At 36.9% G+C, this 15,860-nt stretch overlaps 1 protein-coding gene across 2 annotated transcripts in view; it reads left to right on the top strand.

The window, feature by feature from the left end:
- Positions 1 to 15,860, top strand: part of CACNA1D (calcium voltage-gated channel subunit alpha1 D) — a 277,357-nt gene that overhangs the window by 162,051 nt on the left and 99,446 nt on the right. For both annotated transcript variants that reach the window (XM_070738512.1, XM_070738513.1), the window contains exons 11-16: positions 387 to 413; positions 5,294 to 5,454; positions 8,981 to 9,206; positions 9,347 to 9,554; positions 12,919 to 13,039; positions 14,402 to 14,516. In XM_070738512.1, the coding sequence (XP_070594613.1) occupies positions 387 to 413; positions 5,294 to 5,454; positions 8,981 to 9,206; positions 9,347 to 9,554; positions 12,919 to 13,039; positions 14,402 to 14,516 (858 nt within the window). The remainder of the gene's footprint in view (positions 1 to 386; positions 414 to 5,293; positions 5,455 to 8,980; positions 9,207 to 9,346; positions 9,555 to 12,918; positions 13,040 to 14,401; positions 14,517 to 15,860) is intronic.

Genomic DNA, 15,860 nt, shown 5'->3' with positions numbered 1-15,860 from the left:
AAAACTATGATTATAAAAAGTTAAAATTTAGAGTAGCTTTTCAGTCTGATGTGTAATTGAATTAGAATTATCCACTCGGGGAAGGATTTAGAAGGTGTAGAAAGAAGTACAACAGAAGGAGAGAAAAGAGAGAGATTAGAAGGGGGGGTAGAAAAGAAGGAGGTGGAGAGGAAAGAAGAAAAGAGGAAGAGAAAGTAGAAGGAGAGGGGAGAGAAGGAGTAAGAAAGTAGGTATCAGAGGTGGAGTAGCCACCTGAGATAGAAAGAAGGGAGTGGGGAAAGTATGAGATAGAATAAATAATCTCGATTCAGGTTTCAAAGCAAAAGGAATTGAACAAATATTCTTGTTTTATATTTTCTTTAAAACATGTTTTCCTTTTCTTTTAGTCAAATTATCTCAAAATCCAAGTTCAGGTCAGTATTCTTTCCCTCTCACTTCCCTGCTATATATCATAATTCTGTGTTGATTATCTATAAATGTTATGGGTGAATATGACTGATTTTTAAGATTGTGTTAGTCAATATAAAAGGACTACATACATCATCACATTTACTCTTTCCATTGTGCTGTTATAATAGCTATAGCATATGCTTTTTTTCTTTTAAAGAAAGGCAGAACTCAAAATAACTATTCTGTGTAACCCTCTTTTCTAAGGAAAAAAATGAACAATGAAGGAAAATAATTGTTTTCTTGCTCAGTGATTTTTCTACTCCAAATTACTTTCCCGGTTTTGCTCATCACATGATTGACAATATGACTTTTTGAAGACATCTCTGCATTTAAAATTCCCCAGGGGGGGAAAGCCACAAAGAGGGGAGATACAGTAGCAGAGCCATTTGCAGAGAAATTGGCATGCAGATTATATACATCTTCAATTTTCCCCCTTGTTCTTGCCACTGTTGTTTTTCATAAAAAGAAGTGCTCCAGCAGTTTTTGTTACATCAAATTACATTTAAAATGTAGATTGGATCAAAGTCACCATCCAACAGATAATCAGGATTTCCTTTGGGCAGAAAAATGCCACTCAGAGCATCTAATGATGTTATACATGGGATAGGGGTTTGCGAGTATCCAGAATGAGACAGGAATTGGGGAACCTCAGCTCCATGCCCTAATTGCATAAGTGATTAACAATATCCTCTTAAGATGCCAACCTAAGCCTTAACTTGAAAATGCTGTGCTGGTTATTTCATTGACAATGTCAACAGTGGAAGGCAATTTATGTATCTCCCGCAAATGCTGCTGTTCTGTGTTTCTTTAAGTTTTCGGATGGCAGATGATTAATATCAAGATGTGTATAATGCATTTTAAAGAGCAAGAACTCTTGCTGATTAGCTTACTAAGCTGTACGCTCTTCATAAAAGCACTCTATATAAAAATAGACACTATCAAGAAATAATCACACTGTCACCCAACACCCCCAACAAAAGAAAAATCCAAGGCTTGAGTTTCCTCAAAGTTCCATTTTATTAGAAATGTCATATTGGCACATCTGGGAAAATCCAAATCTGAAAGCTTCCGGTTTTTCACACCCAAAAGAAAGTGTGAATCCTTGTCCCAGCACCCACATGTCCACCACATTGTCCAATCAATGCACCATCTCAATTGGAGATGCCTCCCAGTAACACTTTTAATCTCCTGGGGGAGTTGGTTCCAGAGAGTCGGGCCACCACAGAGAAGACTCTTCCCCTGGGACCTGCCAAAAGACATTGTTTAGTCGACGGGACCCAGAAAAGGCCAACTCTGTGGGACCTAACCGGTTGCTGGGATTCGTGCGGCAGAAGGCGGTCCCGGAGATATTCTGGTCCGATGCCATGAAGGGCTTTATAGGTCATAACCAACACTTTGAATTGTGACCGGAAACTGATCGGCAACCAATGCAGACTGCGGAGTGTTGGTGTAACATGGGCATACCTGGGGAAGCCCATGATTGCTCTCGCAGCTGCATTCTGAACGATCTGAAGTTTCCGAACACTTTTCAAAGGTAGCCCCATGTAGAGAGCATTACAGTAGCCGAATCTCGAGGTGATGAGGGCATGAGTGACTGTGAGCAGTGAGTCCCGGTCCAGATAGGGCCGCAGCTGGTGCACCAGTGTTAGCCCGATTTCTGAAAACAGTGCTTAATTCAAAGTTCTCCATGGTTTTGTTCATGGTCAGAGTATTTCATATGCTTGATTTTTTGCAAAACATTGCTTTTATTGTGTAGATTTCACTCATGGCCTTAATACATAATGGGGATGTTTTTGCTTTCTGACAAGAGAGATTTCCACCCAATTTAAAGCAAACATTATTTCAGAGAGAAAGCAATGTTCTATGTTTGGATAAAGAGGACAGTAAATGGAGACCTGTTTCATTTTGCATAATGAAACTTGTGGGGGGGGGGGAGGCCCAGCAATCTACAAGTCCTTCTGTGATTCTTCATTTGTTTTTCCTCTCAACCGAATGCTGAAGTTGCAGCTACCCTTCAAGAGAGGATTAGGCCTTTCCAAATCAGTGACATTGTGTAGGCCAGCTCCACCTCAAAGAACCAGCAGGGGGAGCTGTATGAATGCTGTTTGTTGCTGAATCTTGAAGGCCTGTTAAGAAATTTTCTCTGCTCCATCCTTAAAATGGGCTAAACTGAGTTTCTTTCTCATGCTTCCCTCTTTTTCAGAACTGAATAATCTTTTTTGAAAATCCGAATTTCTTCTCAATTCTTAAGGCCAGGCCTACTTTTCCTTACACCTATCACAGTTGCTTTCTTTTTTGAATCTACTATTCTTAATTATTCTATTTCTGCAGTTCCAAATTGTTTCTTCTGCTTCCAGTTTCTTAGGGACGAGATCCACAAATGTTTGTCACTGATATTCTGGTGTCCTGATTCGTATGAATGAATTAATCACCTTTTCGATAAATCTGACTGCTTAGTAAACTACAGTAAACTTAGTAAATTACAGCTGACCTAAGTCAACAGTTTAGCTACCTTGAATCATTCAACTTTCAGTATGAATGAATGTAGGAAATCCTTATCATGGTAATGCATGTTAAATTTATGTTAATGGTAATGCATGTTAAATTTAAAGCCCATATTCACTCTGTTGCCTTTTGGCAAAGTGAATAGAATAGCCTATCTTTAGCTGTGGTTACAGTGCTCTCATCTTACTGCTACTGTCATTTCAAGAAGTAACCATGATGTAGGTTGTTGTTTTTACCGGTTGTTTGAGCCATTTTCTCTTCTGCAGATCTACGAATATTCACATTAAAAAGTGTGCTTATACTTTGGAAATGGTTGCTCCTAATGTCTTAGGTTCAACCTAATTCTACCTAGGTCTTCATGTTCACAGTACTGTACCACATTTACTAGTGTGGGATAAAGTTAGCATGGGATAGGGCTACCTCTATCGGGTTACCTTTCCTCAGTAGGGTTGGCATGCGTATGGGATAGGGTTACCTCTATTTTACCTAGTATTGGGGTAATAAATACTGGGTAGAATAGATTTAAGGCGGGCATCCCATGGGAGGACTTAACAGATTAACAGAGGAAGGGACCTTGTAGGTCATCTAGTCCAACTCCCTGCCCAAACAGGAGACCCTATATCTGCCTCTACCAAGGGTTGAACTCACAACCTCCTGATTGTGAGGCAAGAGCTCCACATCTAGGCCATAGCAGTTCGGTTGACTTCTGCCAGAGATTTCAAAACATTGGATTTCCCTTGATTTCATCAGCTGCATGAATGATATTTTAAATCCAAGGTTGTATTATTGATTTTCCTGTGTTCATTCTATGCCATACTGCATTTACTACAATTATCACAAATCAGTATGATATTCTTTAATTGTAAAATGAAATAAAATTCTATAAATAAAGGAAATTTCTATGAAGTTTGAAGGTCAACACTGCTGCTGCTATCCAGGTCTCACAATGTCTGGACTGGCTGTCTTGTAGCTTGAATCAATATTATATGCAATGGATTAGAAAACAAATATATATACATTGAAAAAAACTAAAGACAGTTAACATGTCAAAGAAGCAAGTAAAATCTGTATAAAACATTTAGAATATTTAGAACATTTAGAATTGACAGTGTCAATTGGGTATGTCTTCCTTAGTTCAGCCAAGCATGAATCAGGTCATAAATGTAACCAAAGTACTTTAAAATTCATTCTCGCTTACATAATTTTTATGAGAAAAAATATCAATGCATTTATACACACTCAGATACATTGTATCACCTCTGTATGATAATGGAGTTCATCCCTACTGTGGCATATGGAGGATTTCTAGTTGAGGAAGTAGGAAAGATGTACAGTATTTCTAAAAAAAAAAATTTCTCCAAACATTTTATGGAGCTGGCACAATAAAGAAGTGCAAAATCTGCTCTATGTGGGTTGGTCAACAGTTGCTCATGAATTATGTCAATAGGTTTTATGCAAGTTATATCTGAAAACAGTTTAGAAATTTCCTGAATGAAACTGCCAGATTGTGTATTAGACAAAGCAGTGTTTCCCAACCTTGGCAACTTGAAGATATTTGGACTTCAACTCCCAGAATTCCCCAGCCAGCAAATGCTGGCTGGGGAATTCTGGGAGTTGAAGTCCAAATATCTTCAAGTTGCCAAGGTTGGGAAACACTGAGATAAAGTATGTCAGCATATTAAACTGCAATAATGTTATAATCTGTGTTAGCTGTCCATTCATTTTTGAAGACCATTTGCAACCTAATTCTGACTTTGAGCAAATATAAGTTCAGAGAGTTTAATGTTTGTTCCCCTGACTGGCACTCAAAGGGGGCACTTAAAACATATTACCAGAAGCAAAGCCCTGCCATCAAGGCATCAAAGCAGTCATGTCCACAAGAAGACTTGTATAGTTCCTTCAAAGTTTGTCACTGGTCTGCATGTCAAAGTTCATGTATGGACAGCACTTTATCTGAGGCACCAGTCAAGTGAAGTGGTTGGCATCCATGTGAGTATACAAAAAAGCCAAGATCAGTCTTTTCAGGCCTTTGGGTAACTCTTTCAATTGCTGCTAATGTTGGCTACTTTAATACTTAAAACTAGAGGATTCTTTGGTCCGGTCAGTATGCTTTACAAGAGTGTACTGCTTATGGGCACAGAAATCCAGCCAAATCCCAGTCCTGACTCTTGACCTGTATTAAGTTGTAGTCCCTTCTCAGTTACAAGCCTTCCTTTTCTATCATCTACTGGGCATGAAAGTAGGTGTCATGATAGCATCAAAATAATGGGAGTCGGAGTTTGTGGTCTAATTTTATTCTGTATTTTAATGTTTCTGCATTATAATGCTGTCATTTTAGCCGACGCTGGCGTCGATGGAACCGTTTCAGTCGAAGACGATGCAGAGCTGCTGTAAAATCTGTTTCTTTTTATTGGTTAGTCATTGTCCTGGTCTTCCTAAACACATTAACTATCTCATCTGAGCATTATAATCAGGCTGACTGGCTAACAGAAATACAAGGTAAAATGAAAATATTTTTCTCGTTTCTTATTATAATCAAGGAAAAACACTTTCACTTTTTCTTTTTTCTATATCTTAGTCTATGTTGTTCAATGTTATGGTAAATATCAGTTAGATGACATGAGCCAATGGTGCTTAGTGGGTTAGGTGCTGGGATCGGAACTGGGAGTCTGTAAATTCTAAGCCCTCCCTTAGACATGGAAGCTGTTTGGGTTAGAAACTGTAAAAAAAAAGGATATAAATTAATAATAAAAGAAAGAAAGACTTTGGAAAAATATCTGAAAGATAGTGAAGAAGATGCACTGAAACTAGTTCATCATAAAGGGTACTGAATACCAGAGAGACTAAATCAACCTATAAGAAAAACCAAATAAAGAGTAGAAAAAAGACATGGCAAGACAAAGAATTATATGGCCAATATAGTGGTACCTCTACTTACAAACTTAATTCATTCCGTGACCAGGTTCTTAAGTAGAAACATTTGTAAGAAGAAGCAATTTTTCCCATAGGAATCAATGTAAAAGCAAATGATGTGTGCAATTGGGGAGGGTGGAGGCCCTGTTTCCTCCCAGGAGATTCAAAGAGAGGCCCCACAGAGGCTTCTCCCCATCTTTCCCGGCCCTGTTTCCTTCCAGGAGATTCCTAGAGAGGCCCCACGGAGGCTTCTCCCTGCCTTTTCCGGTTACAGTTTCGGAGGCTCGGGTATTGTAAGTGGAAAATGGCTCTTGAGAAGAGGCAAAAAAATCTTGAACACCCAGTTCTTATCTAGAAAAGTTCGTAAGTAGAGGCGTTCTTAGGAAGAGGTACCACTGTACATATAAAAACTATCAGAAAAAGCAGATAACTAGACCTGGCAATGACTAAGAGCACCGAAGTAGAAGAAAAAGAGGAACTAATTCTGGCTGATTAAGACCAAGCTTAAGAACAAATGCATACAAAACCAGAATTGAGAAGATAGCAAATGATGCCTCTGCAAAGAAGCTGAAGAAACAGTGGCCCACCTACTTAATTGCTGCAAGAAGATCATACAGATTTATTACAAACAATAGCATTACAAGGTGGCAACAATAGTTTATTAGAACATCTAGAAGAAAGAACTGGTGGCATCAGAAAGTAAAGAAAGTAATAGAAAATGAAGATAAATTCCTCTGGGACTGTAGTATTAAAATAAGTGTGTGTAAATAACATCCAAGATTTAATAACAAAGATTTAATTACAAGATTTAAATCCAAGATTTAATAACAAGACAGCTTTACTTGAAACATCATAATCCCATAAGCTGGCTCTGTTAAAAAGTGCTATTGCTAACATGTTGTAAGCCGCCCTGAGTCTAAGGAGAAGAGCGGCATAAAAATTGAATAAACAAATAAATAAATAAATCCTATGACAGTACTTTTTAACACCAACAAACAACAACAGTGCTTAGCTCATCTAATCCATCCATGAAGGAGGAGTCTTTGCCCCCCCCTCAGAGAGAGTCCGCAACTTGGGTGTCCTCCTCGATCCACAGCTGAACTTAGAAGACCATCTCTCGGCTGTGGCGAGGGGGACGTTCACACGGGTATGACTTGTGTGCCAGTTGTGGCCCCATTTGGACAGGGAGTCACTTCTTACAGTCACTCACACCCTTCTCACCTCAAGGTTCGATAACTGCAATGCTCTCTACATGGGGCTGCCTCTGAAGAGTCTTCGGAGACTACAAATTGTGCAAAATGCAGCCGCATGAACTATAGTGGGGCTACCAAGATCTGCCCACATTTCAACATCACTCCGTGACCTGCACTGGTTGCCAATTGGTCTCTGGACGCAATTCAAAGTGCTGGTTATAACCTATAAAGCCCTACACGGCTTAGGACCAGATTGATTATCTTCAGGACCGTCTTCTGCCTCCTAGCACCCGGTTAGATCCTACAGATTCAGCCTTGTCCAGGTCCTATCAGCCAGACAATGTCGGCTGGCGGGGCCTAGGGGAAGAGCCTTCTCTGTGGTGGCCCCGGTCCTCTGGAACAAACTCCCTCTGGAGATATGTACTGCCCTCTCCCTCCTGGTCTTTCGTAAAGCACTTAAGACCTACCTCTGCCAGCGGGCATGGGGACTGTGCATGATGAGATTGTCTCCGGACGATACTATGTATGATTGAATTGGATGAATGTGCATGACCATATATGGGGGTTTTAATACTTTTTAGTAGTTTGTATAATTTTTTTTAAATAGTAATTTAGATTTCTTTACATATTGTTCCATTTATAATGTTGTACACCACCCTGAGAAGGGCAACATAGAAATCTAATAAGTAAGTCATTCAGTCCATGGGAAGGACTTAATAGGTCATTAAAAATGCCAAACCCAGTGTAAACATCTGGTTGACTATGCAATGAACCAAGATAATAATTGGACAAAAATGCCAAATCAAGTCTAAGCTTTTAGTTGACTAAATAAGCATATGTTACTAATGAGGTAATGAAGGGATCTGCATTGATTTGTAGTGAGGAGCTAAAAACTAAAGATAATAGGACAGCCTCCTTTTTATTAATATTTGTATTAAGCCTGTTTTCTTCTTAAAATCCTAAGAAATCAGACCATAGCAATTCTGGGTTTTTTTTCTCATAATCATTTTGGGTTGGGGAGACGACGCCTTGCAAAAAGGTTGTAGGTTGTCTACCTCCATAGCTGAATTTAACCAAATTCTACTGAACTTTTACTATAGATTAATATCAATTTAATCATAATTTAATGCACAAATAGGCAAACCTTTCTTCCATGAAGGGGAAAAAAGTGCCCTGTCTCTATGACCATGGCAGGCAGACTGAAGGCCAAAGAATGCAATAGCCATTGGACAATGTTGGTGTGCCAGCAAGGAGACTAGTGATAGGCTGCTGCTCCCATCTATGGATCTTCCTGCTATAGCGATTCCTTTTGACTAGGAGCTCTGCTAAGGCTTGGTCTGACAGAGAATGGGCAATTCTGTACTCTTGCCATTCTTATTTTGTACAAAAACAGGTGGTATGGCATATTTGGACCAAAAACTGTAGATTGATGACTAGTGGTCTAATCTAGTGGTTGACTTTTGTTATGAGGGTCAAAAAAAGTTATTTGGTTTAGTACAGTATTTTTACTGAGTCAGAGTCTATAGCAGGGGAAATGCTTTGTTATATTCATGGGTCAGATTCTGGTTTATAAGGAGCTGTTCCAATTAGGAACCTACCTGATCAGTTCTGTCCTTTGGCTCTATTTAGATGGTTGTTGACTGCAACTTTAGGAATTGTATATACATGTCTCATGTTTGGTTGCTAAAATCATGTCCAAATTGAAAGTTAATATTCAATACATTGTTAGAAGAAAACGTAACTATACAATATAATGGCCCGAATGCCTCTTATTATTATTTAATGTGTTAGTTATTCATCTTAATTTGTGATATTTGTCTAAAGAAGGAGAAATTGAATTTTTTCATTGCTCATATCAGATATAAAACTGAATTTGAAATACATCCATCGATTTAATTTCTTGAATATTTTCCCCCCAGATATTGCAAACAAAGTCCTTCTGGCTTTATTCACCTGCGAAATGTTAGTAAAAATGTACAGTCTTGGGCTGCAGTCTTACTTTGTGTCCCTTTTTAATCGTTTTGACTGCTTTGTGGTCTGTGGCGGCATTGTTGAAACCATCCTGGTGGAGCTGCAAATTATGTCCCCTCTCGGAATTTCAGTGTTCCGCTGTGTCCGTCTCCTCCGTATTTTTAAGGTCACCAGGTAAGAGAAACTTATTCTTACTTTTCTTGGTGCTGAGTTTTACTGACCCTTATATGACCCGCTGCTCTTTTGTAATATTTCATCATGCACTGTTCTTTTACGGTTTTTTTTTCTGTTAACACACACATTTTAATTTGTAGGCACTGGACATCCCTGAGCAACTTGGTAGCATCCTTGTTAAACTCAATGAAGTCCATTGCTTCACTGTTGCTTCTGCTTTTCCTCTTCATCATAATCTTCTCATTGCTTGGAATGCAGCTGTTTGGAGGCAAATTTAATTTTGATGAAACTCAAACAAAACGGAGCACCTTCGATAATTTCCCACAAGCCCTTTTAACTGTATTCCAGGTAACTTTATTCACCCACTATAAAACATTTTTTTAAAAATCTGTGAACAACAACACTGTCTAAGTAAACCTGTCTCCTAAAATAAAAATAAAAGTCACTTATCACAACGATAGTTCCTTCTGTTTATGTTAAGTAGCATTTTGCTCATTAAAAGTCAATTTTTGGTACTTTTTGCATCATTTTGTACCATTTGTTCATATCACATATTCAATCTCTCTATGCAGCATAGCTTTTATGTTAACATCATTAATATTAAGTTGTCTTTGTTCATCCAAATACAGCTAACAAAACAGTTATTAATTGCAAAAATCTGTTATGGTTAATTGCTTATTACAATTGTTTATATTGTGCACATTTTAAATCTATACCTTGGTAAGTTACTTCTATTTATGATCCAGAGCTTGAGCTTCAACATTCTTTTTTTCATACAAAACAAGGTTGCTTAATTTCTTTGCTTTGAGTAAAATCTAAGCCTACACTACTCACTTCTTGTTTTCTCCCCTAATTTCATATATGTACATTAGTATCTTCATTGACAATCTGCTCAGTATTATAGATAAGGATCTGGACCTGGTTTGAGCAGTTTCAGACCTTACTTGATACCAAAGTTCATTAGATGACTTCAGGCCAGTAATTCTTAGCCTAACCTACTTCAAAGGATTGTCACTACATAGATAAAATCAGCAGAAACCCCCACGCCTATTACTTCAGCTTTCACAGACAAAACAAATCATAACAGGAAAAAATGCTATGAATTATTGGAGAAAACAAGTAAGAATTATCATACTGAAACTAAATTGAACGTTTGTAAACAAAATTATATTAATTTTCCTAACCAATCTTGAAGGACTAATGCTTTAGAATTCAGGATCATTAGCTCTTTTTGTAGGCTATTTATTGCAATAGAAATATTGTATAATGTTCATAATATGTTCAGTTTAATCAACACATTCACAATTTTATTTAATGGACACAGTTACAGTGGTGATGGGGGTACTGTTAGGAGACCTAAAAGAACAAGTTAAGAATGAAAAATCTACCTAGATGGTTGCTATTAATTGGGAAAAAAAGATAGCACATATGCAAATTTAATGTGCCATTATTTTAATCAAATTTAAAAATTAGCTTGCTTGCTAAGGGCAATTGCTTTAGGACATAATGATAACTGAATCTCTCACATTTCAGTTCTTCACAATGAAAGGATTAGAAACTTTATCATTATATTTAGCCAGATAGATAATTGTTAGTCTTGTTAGCCTGTTAGCCACTGGAGCAGAATAACTCTAAACTTTAATTTAATTAAATGATTGACTTAAAGAAACCATACTGTAATTAAAAGCAGCTACAATTCAGGATTCAGTTTGATTTTTTGCAACTCAGTGTTGTACTATGAAATGTCTTAAAAGTAATGACCTACATTTGAATTGGTCACAAAAACCTAAGGTAACCAATGCGCTAACTTCAAAATGGGTACTATTCTATACAGCAGTGTTTCCCAACCTTGGTAACTTGAAGATATCTGGACTTCAACTTCCAGAATTCCCCAGCCAGCATTCCCTGGCTGGGGAATTCTGGGAATTGAAGTCCAGATCTCTTCAAGTTGCCAAGGTTGGGAAACACTGCTATACAGGGCTGCAGGGTAGCCTCCTCAGCAATTCTGATTCATATTTATATTAGTTTGCCATTTCCAAAAGCAGATCCACGTAGAGCACATTACATTAAATCTAACCAGATGATGATGAGGGTGTAAATGTTGTCATGCATCCTGGTCATGGTTATAACACAAATGGCATACCAAACAGACCTGCCCCCTCTTATAAGTCTGCTTTTTTCCATGCAACCCACATAACATTCCCTTCATCATTTTTACCAAGTAACTCTATCCGGGGGGGGGGGGGGGGAGGTACACTGAGGCTGGGACTGATCCAAAAGGAACTTGTAAGTTTTATAGTAGAGATTGTAGTCGCACGTACATTTTCCTGGTCCTCATTCACTTAATCCATCATACTATGTCTCTTAGCCGAGGTTGGCTTTGAGTGATCTTGAGTAATCTTTACAGTAACAAAATATTTCAGGATTTCAAAATCTCAAAAATAACATTTTTAAAAAAATGAAGATAGGTAATTTGGGAAATTTTCTTGAGGTTCTGGCTGCAGCCAGTTCCTTAATACCTTTAGTGTAATGGAAAAATTATTAGTAAAATAAACCCAATTTCCAGACTTGCTGTAAAAACTGCTGAAATAATTTATGCGGGAGTTTTAAAGGCTTAAGATTTATTACGTTGGTTTTCTATTTTAGGTTGGATTTATTTTGGATCAATTTCTATAATTACTTTGCTATTTCAAAATGTAGATTAGGAATTATATGAATTGAAGCTCTCCATGTCTGAAGGGCAGCAGACTTGGAAAAGACTGCATGAAATAAATGTCAGAAATGTTAGGTTGATGAGTCCCATTTGTACAAGCAAGTGAATATATATATATATAGTATGTTGGAATTCATCATGATAGGAAATACAGTGTCATAGAAATAGCTCCAAATGTCCATACCTCTTTTTTAAAAATGGGGGTTTTTTTGTGAAGCTATGCCCAAAAAATTTAATTTCAGAAAAAGTTAGTAAATTCAATGTCCATTTCTAGGATATCTGAGTTTATAAATAATAATAATAATAATTTGAAATATTTCAGACATGGCTAGTATATTGTGTCAAAATCTTTTGAAAACAATGGTTTGAAATTAATTTTTCCTTCCAACGTCACACATCATATATTTTGCAAGGTTTAAAAGACAAAACAACTAACAATATATAAGCAAACAGGACCAAATCCAAGTCAGAGTATCAATTGGGTCTAATAATTTTGGGTTTTGAGATAATCACAATACACAAAGAATAAGAAGTCAAAATTAAAGACCAATGGTGGAAATTTAAAATTATCACATGAGAGTTTGAAATACATAGCAAAAATATATACGGTATGTAAGAATATTTAGCAATCGTGGAGTTACAGTGTCTAACTTCAATTTAACATTTATTCTTCCCCATAAACTCAGTGGGATGTTCATCTGCTACTATCAATATTAGTTTGAGGTAAATCATTTGAAATTTTACCTCCATTAACAATGTTATTTTTCTTGGAGCATTCCATAATGAGAGTATTTAATGGTATTCAAACAAAAGTATACCTTAATTTGAAGAAGAATGAAATAATGCTTTCAGAAATAAAGATGTCATCAACCTTATAAAATAATTTAAATGCAATTATATAACAGTTTTGCTGATTTGTTTTTCTCTGATGCAAAAGGAGATATTAATTTTTTTTAAATGATATGTGCTAATTCAGTAATTCATTAATTCATTTTTTAGATTCTAACAGGTGAAGACTGGAATGCTGTTATGTATGATGGTATTATGGCATATGGAGGCCCATCTTCATCGGGAATGGTAGTGTGTATTTACTTCATCATCCTCTTCATCTGTGGTAACTGTATCCTTTAATTTAAAAACTGCATCCATCCTCCCAAGTCATGGAAGAGACATTGAAAGACATGAATGTCATGCTGTCTGTCTGTCATCTATCTATCTATCTATCTATCTATCTATCTATCTATCTATCTATCTATCTAGTTCTAATTTCAGATAAGTCTCATTATCCTAACTTCTCAAATTAATATTTATTTATTTATATTTATATCTATCTATCTATCTATCTATCTATCTATCTATCTATCTATCTATCTATCTATCTATCTATCTGATTTCTATGCTACCCCTCTCCGAAGATTCGGGGAGGCTTACAACATATAATAAAAACAATAAAAGACAGTGGCAAATCCAACTAATTAACTAAATAACTGACCTAAAATCCCTAATATTTTAAAAATCAATCACACACATTCAGACCTCAGCCATACATAACATTCATTGGCCAGGTGGCCTAAGATTTAATTGCCCCAGGCCTGGTGACATAAATGAGTCTTAAGACTCTTACGGGAGGTGAGGAGAGTGGGAGCAGTGCAAATCTCCAGGGGGAGCTGATTCCAGAGGCCACGCCAACCGACATTGGTTGATGGGACCAGGAGAAGGCCAACTCTGTGGGACCTAACCGGTCACTGAGATTCATATGGCAGAAGGTGGTACCACTAAACCACCACTAAACCATGGAGTAAAGTCTGATTTTCAATCCAGTGTCCTGCTCAGCCTATTCAGGGCTCAAACTTGGAAGGCTACATCACAATTCAGCCCAAAACAGCATTGATTGATTTGATTTGATTTGATTTGATTTCATTTGATTTCATTTGTATGCTGCCTCTCTCTGAGGACAACTATGTTTTCAATAGTTTGCAACCAACTAAAAACCATCTACTGACAGAACCCATTCAGATGACAAGTAAAAATCAGCACCATGATAGAATAAAAATGTAAAACAAATGTAAAAGTTTCAAAACAAATCTATGAAGGTAGGGTAAATAGATGAAAAGTAGAGGAAAAGCAACAAACTGATATTTTAATGCAGTTGATGATATCATTCAAAGTAGAAGATGAAAAGAACAAAAGAATGGTATTTTGTGAATCTGAGGAGATGTTTCCATGTCAGGAAAGAAAAGCTACTGGGGGGAAATTGACCAATTGACATGAAAATTAACAACTTTTAAAAAAATTTGTAGAGTTTTATATTCATACTTTTCTATTTTAATAAATAAAAATAAAACTAATAAGTTCTTTTATTCTGGTTTGTGCAAGGAACTTCCAAGTCAAATTGTAAAATGGTAACAATAGTTACTGTTGAATAACCAACTAATCAATGGTTGCATTGATTGTTTAGTATCCTTAAAATGGTTTCAATTAGATATCTTGTTAAATGTCTTCTTGGCTATTGCGGTTGATAACCTAGCAGATGCTGAAAGTCTGAATACAGCTCAGAAAGAAGAAGCTGAAGAAAAGGAGAGAAAAAAGACTGCCAGGTACAGAGAAAATTACACAAGATATGCACATTTTTGTATTTTTTTTATTTTATATAGAAAACTTGGATGGTATAAGTAGGGTAGAAAACTGGTACAAAGCACTCTGTATATCCAAGGAATTTATTATCATGTTATTGCAGAACATATAGACATAGAAAATGTCTTGCTTCATTCTTCGAAATAATTTCTACCAAAATTCATCCATATGTGTAAAACTTCAGGGTATGGGTGGTTGTAAAAAATGAGGCACAAACTACAATGTTGCTGCAATTATGTGTTCAGAGATTGCCTTATCTGTCCATGCATCCACTTGCCCATTCATCTGGAAGAAGAATAGAATTTTGAAAACAAAAAGAGGAAGCTGCTGGGCAATTTAAAATCAGGGTGGACATAGTCTGTTATATAATTTAAATTTAGGACAACCTGAATCGTTATGCTTTCCCATCAAGAGTATTTAGAGCCAGTTTGGTTTGCCTTAGCCATGAAAGCTGGTTGGTGGCCTTGGGCCAGCCACTCTCTCTCAGCCCAACTCAACTCATAGGGTTGCTCTGGGGAAAATAGGAAGAAGAAGAAATACTACGTAGATATGAGAGGTCCTTGTTGCTCTTTGAACTTGATTGCTTTCTTTCAAGCATTTCATTACCCAAACTAGGTAACATTATCAGTGCTAGAGGTGCTAGCACTGGTGATACCGCCTAATACCTAAAGCAACCAAGCTCAGGAAACACCAAGGAAATACCCTACCCCCACATTTCAGTCCTGAATTAGATTGAAATATTCTCCGTAGCTTACAACTACGTCGTCTTAAACATGATCTAAGCATAGGCCATAAAATCATATGTTTCAACGTCCTTCCTTTCAATGACTACTTCAGCTTCAGTCACAACAACACACAAGCACACAACAGATACAAACTTAATGTAAATTGTTCCATACTTGACTGCAGGAAATACGACTTCAATAACCGAGTAGTTGATGCAAGGAACTCTCTACCAGACTCTGTAGTAACATCTCCCAACCCCCATAACTTTACCCTTAGACTATCCACTATTGATCTCTCCCAATTCCTAACAGGTCTGTAAGGGGCGTGCATAAGTGCACCAGTGTGCCTTCCGTCCCCTGTCCTTAGTGTCCTCTATTTTACTAGTTGTATATATTTGAATATTATTATTTCTAATACTCTTTTTTTTCAAATTTTTGACTTTTACTAGTATCATGTATCTTAATTTTATCATATCTTCACACACTTGACAAAACTACTAAATAAATAAATATTAGATATGTTTGAATGGTGCGGTGGCATAGAGGTGGAGCTCTCACTTCACAATCAGGAGGCTGATTCTG

The sequence above is a fragment of the Erythrolamprus reginae genome, chromosome 2, assembly GCF_031021105.1.
Source record: "Erythrolamprus reginae isolate rEryReg1 chromosome 2, rEryReg1.hap1, whole genome shotgun sequence".
NCBI lineage: Eukaryota > Metazoa > Chordata > Lepidosauria > Squamata > Dipsadidae > Erythrolamprus > Erythrolamprus reginae.
This window is presented reverse-complemented; position numbering and strand designations above follow the sequence as displayed.